Source organism: Acomys minous (assembly GCF_964271855.1).
Source record: "Acomys minous genome assembly, chromosome: 17".
NCBI lineage: Eukaryota > Metazoa > Chordata > Mammalia > Rodentia > Muridae > Acomys > Acomys minous.
In genome coordinates this window covers 25,201,821-25,220,895 of record NC_140500.1, presented here as the reverse complement: position 1 = coordinate 25,220,895, position 19,075 = coordinate 25,201,821, and the positions used below count along the sequence as shown (strand labels likewise).

Below are 19,075 nucleotides of genomic sequence, written 5' to 3'. Positions count from 1 at the left end.
CTAGCTTGGTAGATGGATCTCTATGGGCTTGAGGCCAGGCTGGTCTACAAAGAGAATGCCAGGACAGCCAGGGCTGTTACACAAAGAAGCCCTGTCTCAAAGAAACAACCAGAAAAACAAAACAAAACAAAACAAAACAAAAACTATCTCTAAACCAAATGTAGTGCAACATATCTTTAATCCCAAAGGCAGGCAGCTCTCTGTGAGTTCAAGGCCAGCCTGGTCCACATAGTAAGCTCTAGGACAGCCAGGGCTGTGTAGAGAGATCCTGTCTTAAAACACAACAAAACAAAACAACAAAACAAAAACTATCTCTAACTTTGCTAGGAAAAAAAAAGTATTTAAATATTAAGAATAATCTGAAAATTGTTTTGACCGTGTGATGCCTGAATGCAATCCAGGTACAAAGAGATAGCTCTTGTGTAACCATTGCACACAGCTAAATGTGAGGAGAGAAACTACCTCGGTCTGTCAGACAAACATATCACCTGCAGGCTGAGCGTTTGAACGTCCCTCTGGTAACGCTCAGCAATGCCTTCCTTTTCTCGTATTGTTACTCTTTTTTTGCTTCCTCTAGGATCTAAAATAGAAAACAAAGGCCATCACAAACTCTGCTCAACTCTTCTTTCTGCTTCTGCTACCCAGGCATCAGCGTTAGCCTGACGGGAGGTCAGTTTCCTTTGCCTGCAAAGAAGGAAAGGAAGGAGGAGGAGCACACTAGAGGCCCACAGCGCCGACTCCTACACAGAGCTCTCTTAAGGGAATTCTGCAGCAGTTCCCCTGGGTAATCATACACATCCTCTGGCAGAATGCTCCTCTAGAGTTGCAAGTATTTCTTAGTAAAAATCCAATGTAAATACTTTGGTTCTGACACACTGTGCTGTAACCTGCGTCAACTCCACAGCCCCTCCACCGAGACCTACCCTAGCCGTTGGTCTAACTGCAGCTCCTCAGTTCTCACCTGCTGCCACCTCTAGCCTATCAGAAACCATTTGGCCTCCAAGGCTCCATTTTGATCATAGGGTGAAATTAAGTTCAAGTTCTCCAGCCTTTACGTGCCTGAGACCAGAATAGTTCAATACTTGCTGCTTAGAATAAAACAATAGATAATAAATGCATGTTCTGCTTGAGTTAAAGATAAATGTATATTCTATTAGTGTTAAGACTGCAACATCTGGGGCTGGAGAGATGGCTCGGTGGTTACTGTCTGTTCTTCCAGAGGTCCTGAGCTCAATTCCCAGCAACCACATGGTGCCTTACACCATCTATAAAATGATCTGATGCCTGCTTCTGGCCTGCAGGTGTACATACAGACAGAGCACTGTATACATAATAATACATAAATAAATTAAAAAAAAAATAAAACAAAGACCTCCTGCTATGTTCCCTTCTCCCAGAATGGTGGGGAATTAGAAAGTCCCTAAGCCTATATCCTAGCCAATCAGCTTAAAAATGCTTTGTCTAGCCACCTGGATGTGGTCAGAACAAAAGAGATTCTTCTTGTGGTTAGCTAATTAAAATAACATAACGCTGTCCTCCCCCCTGCTCCCCACCTGGTTACATGGTTGCTACCTGGTTATGGTTTTTCGTATTAAAAGCCTGCCTTAGAAACAGGCCAGTGTCATAGTCTGGCTTCCAAGCCCAGATTATGGCCCTGACCAGTCAGTTTATGTTCAGTTTTAGCTCAGAGTTCAATAAACTTTCTCCAATCTGAGTCTGGTGTTCCAGTGGGCAGTGTGCCGCTATTCTTGATCCCATTAACAACTACACAATTTCCAAAAGAAAGGGTAGCAAGCAACAAACCCTTTATGAGTCCACTAGAGCCTGGGAACGGTATGTAGGAGGAAAGGTGGGGGGAGGATGGCTGATGGTGCAGGGGTGCCGCTGGATAGTTGGAGTAACTTCTAGTGTTTTCTAGCACAATAGCATAACTATGATCGACAACAACTGTATATGTGAAAATAGCTAGTAGCAGACAAGGCTACATAGTGCTTACAAAAGGTGATGGCTATCTACCAATTACCCTGATCACTAACACAATGTCACTGGCTTAAAAAGGTAAAGACACCTGACACAGACTTCTGCCACTCATATGGATGTGCACCCATACACGCATGCTTCCATGTGAACACATGCACCGCCACCGCCGCAACCACCGCCACCCCCTGCATTAAACAGCAGCTCACCCCTGCATTGCTCTAGGGAGGCATGGAATTAGCCTGCCAGAGTCCTCATTACGAATGCCACTATCTCTGTCTAGTAGGGAACTTTTCTAATTGCTTGCACTGGGACTTTCAATGCAACTTCAGTGAAAGCATCAGTGCAGAGGTTACCTGCTTTGGAAGCTGAGGGCTCACACAGGTCTCCAGCCTGGATAGTCTTCTGGGGAATGATGACCTAAAAACCAAAGGGTATAGAGGTAGTTTCAGTATGTGTGCAAGTGTAGCTTTTAGCCTTAGTTCTACATTTCTAACATTTATAAGCTAAACTGGTCAAAACTGATAGAATCATGTAAACAGAGACCATGAATGTGAGAGGCAACATGGGCAAAGTAACAATTTTTTGGATAAAGTCCAGTGTTAATCCAAACTAATTAACAATAAATACATTCACAGGGCTACTTAACAAAATATATTTTGAAAAGTGCTCTTTGAGCAGTGTGTGGTAGTGCACACCTTTAATCCCAGCAGACACTTTAAGAATTTGAGGCTAGCCTGGTCTACATATCAAATTCCAGATCAGACAAGGGGTACAAAGGGAGTCCTTGTCTCAAAATATACTCCCTCCTCAAAAAAATAAGGTGTTCTTTGACAAGGACATTAAGAAAATAGTAAAAATGTGCACATTAGATATATACAATAATGCTACCAAGAAATTCTTCACAAAAGTGAAAAGGCAGCCAAGCAAGGTAGGTGCCCTACACATTACAGTGTGAGGATACAGTGTGAGGCTTACGTACTGAGGCCAAACTCACTTGGGCTACACATTATACCTTGTTTTTGTTTTTAACACACAAAGTAAAAAGTTGTGACCCACATCTTTATTTATTTTGTTTAAATGTTTTGCCTTCATACTTGTATGTCCACCATGTGGGTGCTGAGAGCTGAACCTGGGTCCTTTGCAAGAAGAACAAGTTATTAACCACTGAGCCATCTCTCCAGCCTCCATGGCCCACATCTTTAATCTCAACACTTGGGAGGCTGAGGGAGCTGGATCTCTGTGAGTCTAAGGCCAGCCTGGCCGACAAAGAGTTCCAGGGCTACAGTGAGACACTGTCTCAAAAAATAAAACAGCCAGGAGCAATGGTGCACACCTGTATTCTCAGCACTCAGGAGGCAGAGGCAGGCGGATCTCTGTGAGTCTAAGGCCAGCCTGATCTACAAAGTGAGTCCAGGACAGCCAGGGCTACACAGAGAAACCCTGTCTCGGAAAACAAATGAACAAATAAACAAAACAAAAATACCCATAAAACTCTTTTTACAGCTGATGGAAACAGATGCAGAGACCACAGCCAAACATCAGACAGAACTCAGAGTCCTATGGAAGAGTTGAGGGATCTGGAGGGGTCAAGGACTTTATAAGAAGACCTACAGAGTCAACTAACCTGGGAGCACCGGGGTTGACAGAGACTGAACCACCAACCAAAGAGCATGCATGGACTGGTCCTAGGCCCACCCCTTCCCTATATGTAGCAGATGTGAAGCTTTGTCTTCATGGATGCCCCAACAATGGGTACAAGGGCCCTCTCTAACTCTGATGCCTCCCTTTGGATCCTGTTCCTCTACCTGGGCTGCCTTGTCTGGTCTCAGTAAGAGAGGATGTGCCTAGTCCTGCAGCGACTCTTTTAGAATTGTTTATTTTATGTGTATGGGTGTTCTGCCTGTGTATACGTCCATGTCTAAGAGCGAGTTGGAACTGCAGTTACAGATGTGGATGCTTGGAATCAAACGTAGGTCCTCTAGAAGGGCAGTGTGTGTTCCTAACTGCTAAGCCATCTCTTCAGCACCATATAGGTTTATTTGTTTCTTTCTTTCTTATTTATTTATTTATTTGTATAGTATTCTGTCCACATGTGTGCCAGCATAAATGCCTGTAGGCTAGAAGAGGGCACCACTATCTCATTCTAGATGGTTGTGAGCCACCATGTGGTTGCTGGGAATTGAACTCAGAACCTTTGGAAGAGCAGACAGTGCTCTTAACTTCTGAGCCATCTCTCCAGCTCTCTCTAGCTCCCTCGTAGGTTTTTTAATGGGGGGGCGGGCAGCTTTAAGCCTGCAGTAGATACTGGCTGGCTAACTGCTCTCCATGCAGCATCTCTGGCAGGTAAAGATACTCTGAGTGTTGCTCTTCACCTGTGTCTTACAAAGGCCACCCTCATCATACCATAGCACAGATCACTTACTTTGTGCGGAGGCTCCTTATAAAAGTAGGTCACTTCACCAGTGTCTGTTCCCACAAGAGATAAGAGACTCTGAATCTTTTTCTTGTCTTCCAGTTCCCTGCAATTCTCATAAAAAGTAGACATTAGCACCCCAGTAAGTAACATTTCTATTTAAAAGATCCCCTCTGGCCAGTTGTGGTAGCGTATACCTTTAGTGTCAGCACAAAGGAGGCAGAAAAAAGAGATCTCTGTGAGTCCAACACCAACCTGGTCTACACAGTTAGTTCCAAACCAGCCAAGACTGCACAGTAGTCTAAAACAAAACACAACAGCAGCAACAACAGAGCAGGATTCAAAAGATTTCCTGATTTTTTTTTTTTGAGACAGTCTCACATATCCCAGGTAGGACTTGAGCTTGTTATACAGGAAAGGATCCTGCTGTTTGCCCTTGAGATAATAGGTCTATGCCAGCACAGTCTATGCAGTGCTGGAGACTGGACCCAGAGCCTTGTACATGCTATGCCAGTGCTCCACAGCTGAGCTATACCCCCAGCTCCTGATGCCCTAAAAAGACTATACCCCGCTGGGTGTGGTGGCGCACACCTTTAATTCCAGCACTCGGGAGGCAGAGGCAGGTGGATCTCTGTGAGCTCCAGGACAGTCAAGGCTATACAGAGAAACCCTGTCTCAAAAAAACAAAACAAAACAAAAACAAACAAACAAACAAACAAAAAGAATGACTATACCCACAAGCTAAAAAGGAGAAAGATCTATATACCCTCAACTCCAGCCATTAAAATGTTAAGCATTTCTTTCTTTCTTTTTCTTTATTTTTTTAAAAATTTATTATGTATACAGTGCTCTGCTGGCATGTACACCTGCATGCCAGAAGAGGGCATCAGATCTCATTATAGATGGTTGTGAGCCACCACGTGGTTGCTGGGAATTGAACTCAGGACCTCTGGAAGAACAGTCAGTGCTCTTAACCTCTGAGCCATCTCTCCAGCCCTAAGTATTTCAATTCAGAGTTGGAAGGGGCTGGGGAATGATTGCTGGGCTGTTCCTAGGAGAGAACAGTAGTTGGAGTCCTCCTTCAGCACTGATACAGAATATAGCCTGCACATGGCTCACAGCTGACTCTCCCTTCAGAACTGCTCAAATAGAAAGGACATCCGCTCCCAGCACTCGGGAGGCAGAGGCAGGAGGATTGCTGTGAGTTCAAGGCCAGCCTGATCTACAAAGTGAGTCCAGGACAGCCAAGGCTACACAGAGAAACCCTGTCTCGAAAAACCAAAAAAAAAGAAAGGACATCCGCTTCCCTGCTCAGGCCTCTCATTCCTCAGGGGCAGCCTGCGTCCTGGGCCTTCTCAGTAGGGCTGAGAATGGGGAATAAAAATCCATTTTCTGTGCCTCAGCCACTCAGCTTCAGAGCTGACATTCTCATCTGCCCAGCCAAACTCCCCTTATTTCCTCAGAGGCGGTTCTCCTTAGCGTGCTTCTGATGGACATTCCGGAAGACAATCTCATGGTGCAGTTTGTCCCCTAAGGCACACAAGCTAACACAGCTTAAGTTAGGAACAGTCTGGGCTGGAGAGATGGCTCAGAGGTTAAGAACACTGTTTGCTCTTCCAAAGGTCCTGAGTTCAATTTCCAGCAACCACATGGTGGCTCACAACCATCTATTAAGAGATCTGGTGCCCTCTTCTAGCCTGCAGGCACACACATGCGGGCAGAATGCTTACTGTACAAATAATAAATAAATAAATATTTAAAAAAAAAGTTAGGAACATTCCAAGGAAGCAAACTCTATAAAGGGTTTTTGTTTGTTTGTTTTTGGAGCTAATGACACAGAGATGACTTGTAGTCCATCCTGTTCCTAAGAGCGAGACAGGTGACGAAGTCATGGGTATAGTTTAAATAATTAGAATAATCAAGAAGGAATAGAGGCTGAGGACTGACCACCGCCTTCCTCCAAAACAAGGACAAGGAAAACCTCACAATCTCTGGCCAGCAGGATGACTCAGCGAGTTAATGTGCTCAGTGTACAAACTTGGCACCTGAGTTCATTCCCTGAAACCCATCGTAGAAGAAAAGAACTGACTCCCAAAACTTGTCTTCTGACCTCCACACATACATGGGACACACATGTTCCTGCTTGCACGCTGTTCTCCCTCTCCCTCTCTCTCTCTCTCTCACACACACACACAACCACAATAATAAACACAATTTTAAAAAAAATCACACCAGGCATGGTGGCACATGCCTTTAATCCCAGTACTTGGGAGGCAGACAGCTCTATGTGAGCTGGAGGTCAGTCTGGTCTACATTCCAAGTTTTAGGACAGTTGGGGCTACATAAAACAAAACAAACAAACAAAACAAAAAAACCTATTAACTCCTACAGACTATAAGCTGAAGAAGAGGCTGATCTCCCAGGAGACAAGACCCTGTGTCTCCACAACAGCCTCACTAAAGGACCTATGGCCATTTCTTCTAGTTGTAACACTGGGGAAAATATAAGGCCTGCTGGATACAGGGTCTCAGGAGACACTGTCACTTGGTAACGTGAAGCACCGTCATGGCACAAGGCATGCGGGGGCCATCCTAGTAATTGGCTTTTGGCCCAGGTCTAGTTCATAGTCAGTCTCCCAGGTTTTCAGACTCATGTCCCCAGGTTCCAATGTATAATTAGGAGGTACACACTTAGTAGTTGGCACAACCTCCAAATTAGTTTGGTTTTTAATTTATTTTTTTCTCTTCTTTGTCTTTTTTCAAGATTTATTTATTTCCTATACAGTGCTCTGCCTGCATGTACACCTGCAGGCCAGAAGAGGGCATCAGATCACACTATAGATGGTTGTGAGCCACCATGTGGTTGCTGGGAATTGAACTCAGGACCGTTGGGAGAACAGAGAGTGCTCTTAACCACTGAGCCATCTCTCGAGCCCTAGTTTGTTTGTTTGTTTGTTTGTTTGGGGGGGTTGTCTTCTGAGGTAAGCCAAAGGGAAGCTTCTCACACTAGCTGCCCCTACTTGGTCATAATGACAAATAAAGACAAACGGTCGCAGAGGAAGTGCACACACAGTCCTTCCTTCGGTCATCAGTGTGACCAGACAAGAGCGAATTGACTCTGAGAACCAACAAAGTAGGCTTCAATGGCAGGCGTGTCTCTGCTAGAGCAAACTAATGTGGTCTCAGGAAAATGGACCAATGAGGCAAATGCCCTAGTCTCCATCCCGACAAGGAAGGAAACAGCTCATGTGTACACGAGGCAGGCAGGAGAGGGCTTCAGGAGTCACTCCCTAGGCGGTGGTAACTCTTTTACTTTTTAGCAGTACACAGTAAATTTACTATGGATGATATGTGCAATTCTTTAACACGGACAGAACACAGGAAAGATTTTAGGGCATAGCTGGGCATGGTGGTGAACGCTTGTAATCCCAGCCCTCGGGAGGCAGAGGCAGGCAGATCTCTGAGCTGGAGGCCAGCCTGGTCTACAAAGGGAGTTCAGGAAAGCCAGGGCTATTTATTATACCCAGAAACCTTGTCTTGAAAAAACAAACTAACAAAAAAAAAAAAAAAAAAGAAAGAAAAAAAAGAAAGAAAGAAAAAGAAAAAAGATTTTAAGGCATGTCACTCTTTCCAAATCATAAGACATGTGGCAAGCAGACATGATGGCACACACTTGTATTCCCAGCACATGGAAAACTGAAGAAAGATGGTAAGGAACTCTAGACCAGCCTTGGCCACCAAAATAGAAAAAGGCCAGGAAGATGCCTCAGTGGAAAGAGTACTTGGTGTGCAAGCATCGGATCCCCAGCACCCTTGTTGTGAACATCGCAGTGCTGAGAGGCAGGAAGGGAAGGATGCTGGAGAACTCGGCTGCTCTAGCCACACCTACGTGCTTCAGGCTCAGTGAGACCCTGTCAAAATTAAGAGGGAAGGCAGCGGGAACGGCTCGATGGTTAAGAGCACGGAATACTCTTGCAGACACCCCAGGTTTGATTCTCAGCACCCATCTGGCAGCTCACAACCATCTGTAACTCTAGATCCAGGGTAATCAATGCCCTTTTCTGACTTCTGCTGCCTCCTGCACACAGGTGGGATGTGTATGTTTGTACATACATGCAGGCAAACAGGAAAAACATTTGTATACATAAATAAATATTATTCTGGGAATCAAACTTTTTTTGTTGTTTTATTTTGAGAAAGGGTTTCACTGTGTGGCCCTAGCTGTTTTGGACTTTATAGTCCAGGATGGTCGTAAGTGCTGCCTCCCAAATGCTGGGATTAAAGGTATATGCTAGAGCTAGATGTGGTGGCGCATGCCTTTAATCCCAGCACTTGGGAGACAGAAGCAGGCGGATCGCTGTGAGTTCAAGGCCAGCCTGGTCTACAAAGTGAGTCCAGGACAGCCAAAGCTACAAAGAGAACCCCTGTCTTGAAAAACCAAAAATAAATAAATAAGTATATGCTACCACCTCTAACTAAATTTTTGCATTCATTTATGTATTTTGGTTTTAAACTATATATATTTTTAAGTATGATGAAAGAAATATATATTTTTAAATATGAGGAAGACACCTGATGTCAGACCTGCACAGTCATATATACTCAACCCATACATGTGTGCTTGCACACATGCGTGCGTTCGCAATCGCGCGCGCGCACGCGCGCGCACACACACACACACACACACACAAACCAACCATATAAACATAAAGGAAACATGGAGGAAAGTTCCCTGATATTAGGTTTGGCAGTGATGTCTTATAAGTCACAGAGGTGATAAAAAACAATTATATAACAGAATGTAAATTTCTATGCTTTAATGGAAGGGACATTACTAAAGTAAAATAGCAATCTGTGGACTGGGAAAAATATGAAAATTACATATCTGATAAGAATTTAGTATCTATAACATAAGGAATTCCCAGGTTGGAGAGATGGCTCAGAGGTTAAGAGCACTGATTGCTCTTCCAAAGGTCCTGAATTCGATTCCCGGCAACCACATGGTGGCTCACAACCATCTATAATTAGATCTGGCGCCCTTTTTTGGCCTGCAGGGGTACATGAGGCAGAGCACTGTACACATAATAAATAAGTAAATATTTAAAAAACAAACAAAAAAAAACCCATAAGGAATTCCCAAACACAACAACGAAAACATAAACAAGTTAACTAAAACAGTAGCACAGCCTACACTCCCAGCATTCAGAAATAGGAGCTCAAAGCCAGCCTGAACAACACAGTCAACAAAGTGAACTCCAGGCACTGTCTCAAAAATATAAAATAAAAACACCCAGGCTGAGCACAGTGGGACATGCTTCTAATCCCAGTACTTGGGGGGCAGAGGCTGGCAGAACAGCCAGGGGTACATAATAATAATTTTTAAAAATCCGCTTGCATCTGCCTCTCGAGTGCTGGGATTAAGGTGTGTATCACCACCACCTGGCAATAAATAAAAATTTTAAAGCACAACAACAAAACTAACAAGAAAAGGGCCAGGCATGGTGGCGCACGCCTGTAATCCCAGTACTCCAAAGGCAGAGACAGAAGAATTATTCTAAATTCTTTGTAGAGTGGTCTACAAAGTGAGTCCAGGACAGCCAAGGCTACACAGAGAAACCTTGTTTCAAATATTCAAGAAAGGTTTTTTTGGGTGTTTTTTGTTTTGTTTTGGGTTTTTGTTTTTTTGGTTTTGGCTTTGGTTTGTTTGTTTTGTTTTTTAAAGGAATTATGATTGAATATAGGCTTTCTCTCCCAAGTTTATGACTTCTTTATTGAGGACAGCCTACGCCCAATAACTGGCCAATATCAAGATACAAAGGTCAGAATGCTTTGCCCTTGAAAGACTATCCTACTGCTAGAGCATGTTGTGAGGCTGGCCTCTGGAACCACCCTATCATAGCTCGTTTTCTCATTGGTAATATATGCCCCTGAAAAAAAATCTGCTCAGAGGTCTTTTTCCTAAAAGCCTCCCCAGGAACTGTCCTACAAGTAAGTCTCTACCTCGAAGTTTGTTTCTTAGGGACACAATCCCAGAGAACAAGTGCAGACAGAGCTCCTGATTCAACTGTAACGCAGAGCTGTAACGCTAACATTCTCCTCCTCTTCAGTACCTGATTCTCAGCCGGTCGTTTTCTGAGTAGAGCCGTAACACATGTGCCCGTTCCTGGAAGAGGCAGACCTGCATATCACTCAGGGCTTTCTGCAATTCAGCAACCTCCTCCTCCCTCTGTTGCAAATTCCATTCAAGTTTATGCTGAAAACAAAACAAAACAAAACAAAACAAAAAAAGCAGAGTAGTTGAAAATATATTAGGTTTCAAAGAAGCCTCTTAGTAGGTCTGGAGGAGTCGGCTCGCGCAGAATATTCCTAACTGACAATCTCATCAATACAGAACTCAAGTAGCTGCGCTGGGCTGTGCACACATTTGAGCTAAAAAGCAAAAGGATGAGATGGGGGTGCAGCTCAGTGGCATCGGCTAAGCAGGCACGAAGCCCCAGCTTCAGTATCTAGCACTGGAAGAAAAGAAAGAGGAAAGGAAGGAGGAAGAGGGAGGGCAGACTGAGGAGACAAGCTACAGGGTTAGTGTGACTGGAGGCTGTACATGAGCAACAGAGTCCTCAAGCCTTCCTTTCACACACAATAGCACCAAGAATGCCAGCTGCCGTGTGTGTGTGTGTGTGTGTGTGTGTGTGTGTGTGTGTGTGTGTGTGTGTGTGTGTAGGTACACGTATGATGCAGAAATTGATGTTGGGTGTCTTCCTCTATCACTTCTCCAACTTATTGCTTGAGACAGGGTCTCTCCTTAAAGTGAGGGCTCAGCAATTCGGAGAGGCTTGGGCAGTGAGCTCCAGGACCCTCCTATTCCCAGTGCAGGAAGTCTCAGACCCCTCTCCCTCTCTCCCACCTGTCCCTCACAAGCTTCTCTGTAGAGGTCCAACTTCTTCAGCAGTTCTTCACTCTCTGCCTCACAGTTAGCCATCTTCTTCTGATAATACTGCAGGAGCTCCTGAGACGGGTGAAGGACGGCCAGGCGGTCCTCGATGGAAGGCAGGGGCGTTGACTCCAGAGAGTCTGCCATGTTCTTCCATCTGCCGAGATCACTGAAGCTGGAGGCAGCACCACGTTTGGAAGTAACTATTATTCTGTGTGAAATTAAAAAACAAATATTAAGTCCTCTGAACACTTGTAAAACTATGTAAAACATAATTTTTTCAATAAGAGTTTTGTGGGTATTTTATTTTGATACAGGATCTTACTGTGTAGCCCTGGCTGGTTTAGAACCAACTATGTAGACTAAGTTGGCTTTGAACTCACAAAGATCTACCTGTCTCTGCCTCCCAAGGGCTGGAGGAGTCACCATATCCAGTGGGTTTACGCTCTTCAAGTGCTCATGGTTAAAGAGCTCATATGCCGGGCGGTGGTGGGGCACGCCTTTAATCCCAGCACTCGGGAGGCAGAGGCAGGTGGATCTCTGTGAGTTCAAGGCCAGCCTTGTCTACAGAGTGAGTCCAGGACAGCCAAGGCTACACAGAGAAACCCTGTCTTGAAAAAAAAAAGAGCTCATATGCATGAAAAGATTTTTATGAAATGTTTTCTAAGTATCAACGACTTAAAACTATATCTAAAATAAGCACTGGAGAGTAACAGAACAATTTAAGATGATATGAATGGATAGTGCATGGTACCCATTAGAAACTGCAGTGAAAGACAGACGCGAAGCAACAGGAACAACACCAGATCCTAGTCTCTAGCTTCTGAAACCAAACTGCAAATGTTAGGACACGGTGACATAAATGGTAACAGTGTCCCAGCACACGGGAGGGGGAGGAAGTAGGGTCAGAAGTTCAAGGTCATTCTTGGCTATCCTAAGATTCAGGCCTGCCTAGGATACAAAAGAAAAAAGCGAATGACTGGACAAGAAAGTTTAGCGTTTTTGTTCTTAATAATCAAGAGACTTAAGCAAGCTAGCACAGTAAGAGCTAGAAAACAAATAGTGAGCTGGTGTGGTAGTGCAAACCTTAATCTCAAAGGCAGAGGCAGGTATACCTCTGAGTTCTAGGCTAACCTGGTCTATGTAGCAAGTTCTAGGCAAGCCAGGGCTATATAATGTGACTCTGTCTAAAAGGAAAAAAAAAGTACCACCCACCCCCATAAAAAGAACCAACAAACCAAAAACATTACAAAGAAAAACAGTACAGAAGTCCTCCTATGAAAACAATCCAGTTTGGTGTGCTAAAATTTATAATATAAGGGGCTAGAGAAATGGCTCAGTGGTTAAGAGCATTGGTTGTACTTGCAGAGGACCCAGGTTTAATTCCCAGCACTGCCGGGCATGGTGGTGCACGCCTTTAATCCCAGCACTTGGGAGGCAGAGGCATGCGGATCACTGTGGGTTCGAAGCCAGCCTGGTCTACAAAGTGAGTCTAGGACAGCCAAGGCTACACAGAGAAACTCTGTCCCAAAACCAAAACAAAACGAAAAAAACCAAACCCAATTGTGCAAAAAGCGCACAGGTACACATGCAGGCAAAACACACATAAACATTATGTGGCCTCTCTGTGGAGTGGTCAGGACTTCTTCAGTGTGATTGGAGGAGTCACGGTGATGGGAGAGCTTGGGTCCTGGGGAACTACAACAGGTAAGTATGAGATGGATTTGCTACGCACGTAAAAATTATAAAATAGCCGGACACAGTGGCACACGCCTGTAATCCCAGCACTAGGGGAGGCAGAAGCTGGTGGATCTCTGTGAGTTTGAGGCCAGCCTGGTCTACAAAGTGAGTCCAGTACTGCCAAGGCTACGCAAAGAAACTCTGTCTTTAAAAAAAAACAAAAACAAACAAACAAACAAACAAACAAAAACCAGTCATGGTGGTGCATGCCTTTAATCTCAGCACTTGGGAGGCAGTGGTAGGCAGTTCTCTATGAGTTCAAGGCCAGCCTGGTCTAAAAAGTGAGTCCAGGACATCCAGGGCTGTCCTGTTATACAAAACAAAACAAAAGAAAACAAAACAGAAAACGGGCAGCTCTTACACTCTTCAGAAAGAGGGCGCTCCGGCTGTGCGGGGTGAGCACTATGTAGGAACCCACCTCATATCTACACGTTGTTGGCCCCTCCGACCTAAGCTCTGCCATCACCATGGCTCCTCCATTCACACTGAAGAAGTCCTGGCTGTTCCCAGAGAAACCATGTCCTTGTTTTCTTTGAGACAGGGTCTCTCTGTGTAGTTCTTGCTGACCTTGAAGTCAATATACTGGCTAGACTGGCCTCAAACACAGAGATCCACTTGGCCCTGCCTCCCGGGATTAAAAGTGCATGCCACCACCACTGGTAGACTATTTTAAAATCTAGATCCTGAGCTGGGCAGCGGTGGCACACATCTTTAATCCCAGCACTCAGGAGGCAGAGGCAGGTGGATCTCTTGAGTTCAACTCGAGTGAGTTCCTGAACAGCCAGAGCTACACAGAGAAACTCTGTCTTGAAAAACAAAAAACAAAAAACAAAAAATCACCACCACCACCACCACCACCACCACCACCACCACCATCATCATCATCATCATCATCATCATCCCAGAAAACTAGGTTCTGATTAAGAATAGAGAACTGGTGGTGCGCGCCTTTAATCCCAGCACTCGGGAGGCAGAGGCAGGTGGACCTCTCTGAGTTCGAGGCCAGTCTGGTCTACAAAGTGAGTCCAGGACAGCCAAGGCTACACAGAGAGACCCTGTCTTGAAAAAAAAAAAAAGAATAAAGAACTGAGAATTAGGAAGTATGCTGTCTCCTTAACATCTATACTGACTGTATGAAACCTACAGAAGTATTGATTAGTTAACAACTCAAATAAGCAAATATCTTACTTTCTGCAGACAGGTGTGTGTGTCGGAGTAAAGTTCATTCTGTCTTATTCGCACCTATCAAATACACGAAATGACGATGAGGGCCAGGAAGAGGAAGATAAATAAACACAAGTCACACAGCACAATCCCCTCCTCACTTAGAGCAACATTACGTGTCTTTTTTACTGCTTCTCCAGCTTGTAATTAAAGAAAACACCAGCTTGGCAAGGTGGTGCATGCGTTTAATCCCAGCACTCAGGAGGCAAAGGCAGGCAGATCTCAGTGAGTTCGAGGCCAGCCTGGTCTACAAAGCAAGTCTAAAACAGTCAAGGCTACACAGAGAAACCCTGTCTCAAACAAAAAAAGAAAGAAAAAAAGAGAAAGCCAAAACTTTTCTTTTAGATTTATCTTATTTCTATATATGTATGTATGTATGTATGTATGTATGCATGCATGCATGTATGTATGTATGTGCTACACAAGGGTGCTTGGTGCCCCAGAAGGTCAAAAGAGGGCATCACATAGCCTGGGAATGGAGCTCTGGATGGTTGTAAGCCACCATGTAAGTGCTGAGAACCAAAGTGGGGTCTTCTGCAAGAGTAACTAGTGGTCTTAACCCCTGGAGCAGAGCTCCAGCCTGTTGCAGGATATTTGATCCCATTGTGAACCGAGATTTGGAATTGTGTGGTCAGCCCTGGCAACACCTTTAGTTCAGGAACGTTCTGTAAACAGGGCTCAATAAAATTAACTCTCGGTCAAGAGGCGGAGCAAGCAAACAGCTGACAGCTGTGTGCTACCACCACTGGCTCTGGTCTTGTTTTGAAACAAGGTCTTATTCCGTAGCCCTGAGAGACCTGGAACTCATTACATAGACCAGGCTAGTGTCTGGGCTGTCTGCCCTCTTGCCTCCCCCTCCCAAGCACTGGGATTATAGGTAAACAATCATACCCAGTTTTTAAATGTAGTATTCTGAAGCAAGGTAAACATTTACCACTAAGCTACAGCCCTGAATATGGTATATTACGGTTTTGTTGTTTCTTTGTTTTCTAAGACAAGGTTTCTTTGTGTAGCCCTGGCTGTCCTGGCACTCAGTCTGTAGACCAGGCTGGCCCTGAACTCACAGAGATCCACCCGCCTTTGCCTCACCAAGTGCTGGGATTAAAGGCATGCACCACTTCCCAACTGTGTTTTTGTCTGTTTGTTTGAACAAGGTCTCATATAGGTTATGGCATTAAACTCTCTGTGTATCTCAGAATGACTTTGAACTTGTTATGAACTTTGATCCTTCTGCCTCCAACTCCAGAGTGCATGTGTCACCAAACAAAATTCCTGGATAATTCTTGGGATCAATTTCAGTGTTTTCTGCATACTAAGCAAACAACTAAGCTGTATCCCCAGACCTCCCCACTCACACCCCAACAGGATTTTATGTAATCCAGGCTAGTTTCAAAATCATAGCTTACGGAGTGTGGACGGCAGAAAACAAAACAAAACAATTCCCATAGCTCAGACTGGCACTGAACCTCTGATCTTCCTGCCTCCAACTTCAAAGCACCAGTATGGAGGTGTGTGCTAGCACCATGCTCACGCACGCTGTCTCTGTTACAGGATTTTGCGATGTAGTCTAGGCTTGCCTGGCACTGGCCATCCTCTCTCAGCCTTCAAGTTCCTGGACTATGGGGCTTACATCCCTGTAACCAGCCACCAGTTTCTAGTTAGTGAAACAGGGGCAGCTGACATTGCTCAGCAAGCCCAGCAACCTAAGTACAATCCGTGGTGGGTGGTCTGGTTAAACAAGTCTAGCAAAAGGCCTGTTTCTGTTCGTTCAGAGCAGGCCTGGCCCTCCAGTATTCCGAGGCGGGTCCCTCTGTCATTGGAAACGCTGCAAAGAGTAGACAGACAACCAGAGACGGCCATGACCTGGCCAGAGGAAGATAAGGTTATTTAAATATGGCTTCTTACTGCTGGTATAATTGGTTAAGAAAGATATACTGCCAGTCTGGAAATCGGCTGCCTTATGATGAACTCATGACCTGGCCAGAGTCGCCCATGTTTGCCCGAGCTCTCTAGCCTAATGATTACTTAACCCCCTTTTGGAATTTAAATGCTGCAAAAAGAGCCTTCAAGCTCAGCAGGGGTCACCATCCTGTCTGAATGGTCACCCCAACATGTTGGATCCTGCAGAATAAATGCTCTTTGTTGTTTGCATACTATTTGAATCAGGGGTCCTTTCTTCAGTGTGTTCCCGACCCTAACACTGGGACCCACACAAAGTTGTCCTCTGACCTCTACAAACATGCCCATAAACACAATAATAAATAAAAATTTAAAAGCCAGGCACGGTGGCACACACCTTTAATCCCAGCACTCAGGGAGGCAGAGGCAGGCGGATCTCTGTGAATTCAAGGCCAGCCTGGTCTACAGAGTGATTCCAGGAGAGCCAAGTCTACAGAGAGAAACCCTGTCTCGAAAAACTTAAAAAGAAATGGGGGCGGAGGGAAGAAAACAAGAAACACAGTATATAGAAATTAAGGTAAACTATCATGCTAAATTTAGAATGATACAAAGCCAAAAATACTTTCTTTGATATACTTTTTCAACTGTTTTTTATCTTTGGCAAAGATAACCCAGGATATGTGAGGCCCTGGGTTCTAACCTTAGCACCAGAAAAACAAAACAAAAGTTTTAAATATACCTTATTCAGATCTCTGTGAATTTGAGACCAGCCTGGTCTACAACAAGAGTCCAAAACAGCCAGCGCTCTGTTACATACACCCTGTCTCGAAAAAGAAAAAAAAAGAAAGAATGTATAAAATATGTATATATATCTCTTACTTAATAGCAAAAGAAAAAAATCTGTATAATCATAATCTCCATCTCAACTGAAAACATCTAACTGGGGAGGAAAGACCATCTTATTTTTTGATTGAAAAATATTTGTCTGTGTGTGCGCGCGTGCACACGTGTATGTATGTGTGCACACGTGTATGTATGTGTGCACACGTGTATGTATGTGTGCACACGTGTATGTATGTGCGCACACGTGTATGTATGTGTGCACACGTGTATGTATGTGTGCATGTGGGGCTGGAGGACCACCTAAAAAGTCAGTTTTCTCCTCCTGCGACTCAGATACCAGGACTCAGGTTGTCAGGCTTGGCAGAAAGCATCTCAGCTTGCTGAGCCATCTTACAACTATTTTTTTTAAAGATGTATTTCTTTATTTCACGTATGAATGCTCTGTCTTCATGTACACCTGCGTGACGGAAGAAGGCATCAGCTCTCATGATTGATAGATGGCTGTGAGCCACCATGTGGTTGCTGGGGGTTGAATCAGGACCTCTGGAAGGGCACTTATAAAAAAAATTTTTTTTTAGTTTGTTTTTTGAGACAGGGTTTCTTTGTGTACCCATGGCTGTCCTGGACTCCCTCTGTAGACCAGGCTGGTACTGAACTCACAGAAATTCGCCTGCATCTACCTCCCAAGTGCTGGGATTATATAACTATTTTTTTTTATAATTGGCTCTAATAATTTTTGTTTTGTTTTGTTTTTTTAAGACGGGGTTTTTCTATGTAGCCCTGGCTGTCCTGGACTCACTTTGTAGAGCAGGCTGGCCTCGAACTCACAGAGATCCACCTGCCTCTACCTCCCGAGTGCTGGGATTAAAGGCGTGTGCCACCACACCCAGCTGTAAAATCCATCTTAAATATCATTTCCTTCATCTCTTTCCTGAATTTTTCCATTCAAAACGATTTATCAAGCCAATCTATCAAACCTAGCACTGGAAAGACTACCCAAAATCGAGGGCATCCTAGGGGGCAGAGTTCCAGGCAAGCTTGGACAACAGTGAGGCTTTGTCTCAAATAAATACAAGCACAAAACCCACAAAATGATTGTGCACGTGTACTCCTAGCACTTGGAGGGCTGCGCCAGTACTGACATGAGTTCGAGACCAGTCTGGTATACATCGTGAACTGCAAGCCTATCTGTGCTGCAGAGTGATCCCGACTCAAAGAGCAAAAATAAATAAAAATTTAAAACAACCAAATATTTTCACTAGAACGTGGCTGTATTTGCAGTTCTACTACGATAATCAATCTTCTAGACAGCCATCTCAACACTACCTTCCAAGGCAGGAATGCACGTTTTAGTGGGTTTACTTTTTGCAGGTTTAAGAGATCGACTTTAAGGGCACGATCATGCTGAGCAAACAAACTCTCTACATATTGACGACAACCCCGTCCCGAAAATGTTTTTATCTGCATACTTTACTTTCTTAAGTATTTTTATTATCCCTTATTTTACAAACTGTAGACAAATCGAACGTTAGACAAGCAAGAGAAAGGAGAAGCCGGAACTCCATCTCCAGGACGTCTAGATCCTGTCCTCCTCTTGCAGGTTCACGCAGTTCCTGACCAGATCTAAGCTCACTTACTCTTACAGCTCTCCGCGTCCGGGAGAACTCTCTTTTTGAGGCAAACTTTTCCATGAGGGCCCGAAGACTTCCTAAGGACCTAAGGTTTATTGTTCTGTAGTCCCTTCCGCACTGATCACGAATGCTTTCATCCCATCAGATTTTCTTCCCAACGTCTGTCCTAAAACCCTTTTCCTGGAAATCAACACTCACCAAGCGCTAACCCTCGGCATCCGACAACGCAACTGAAAAACAACTCAAATCAGCGAGCGTCCACAAAATTCTACCAATCGCTCACGAGCTCAGGCGGCCTTTTGGGTGACACACCAATAAGACAGTCGTTCGTCCAGCAGCACTTCCCAAGTTGCCTTGCGCCTCACTGGCAGAGGTTTCTGGGAAGTGTAGTTTTTCATCTGTACACACTTTGCTC

General features: G+C 44.5%; 1 protein-coding gene across 7 annotated transcripts in view; it reads right to left on the bottom strand.

The window, feature by feature from the left end:
- The window catches only part of CCDC77 (coiled-coil domain containing 77), a 30,985-nt gene extending 11,999 nt beyond the window's left edge, over window positions 1-18,986 (bottom strand). The window contains exons 1-8 of one of the 7 annotated variants that reach the window (XM_084766101.1): window positions 18,859-18,967; window positions 16,926-17,010; window positions 14,252-14,305; window positions 11,297-11,534; window positions 10,503-10,645; window positions 4,403-4,499; window positions 2,334-2,397; window positions 489-580 (exon numbers count right to left, since the gene is read on the bottom strand). In XM_084766101.1, coding sequence (XP_084622227.1) covers window positions 489-580; window positions 2,334-2,397; window positions 4,403-4,499; window positions 10,503-10,645; window positions 11,297-11,534; window positions 14,252-14,289 — 672 coding nt within the window. In that variant the 5' untranslated portion in view covers window positions 14,290-14,305; window positions 16,926-17,010; window positions 18,859-18,967. Of the gene's footprint in view, window positions 1-488; window positions 581-2,333; window positions 2,398-4,402; window positions 4,500-10,502; window positions 10,646-11,296; window positions 11,535-11,716; window positions 11,818-14,251; window positions 14,306-16,925; window positions 17,011-18,666; window positions 18,821-18,858 lie in introns of those variants that run through there. The other 6 variants (XM_084766100.1, XM_084766102.1, XM_084766106.1 and 3 more) reach the window with 6 other exon arrangements.
- Between the last annotated feature and the right edge of the window lie 89 nt (window positions 18,987-19,075).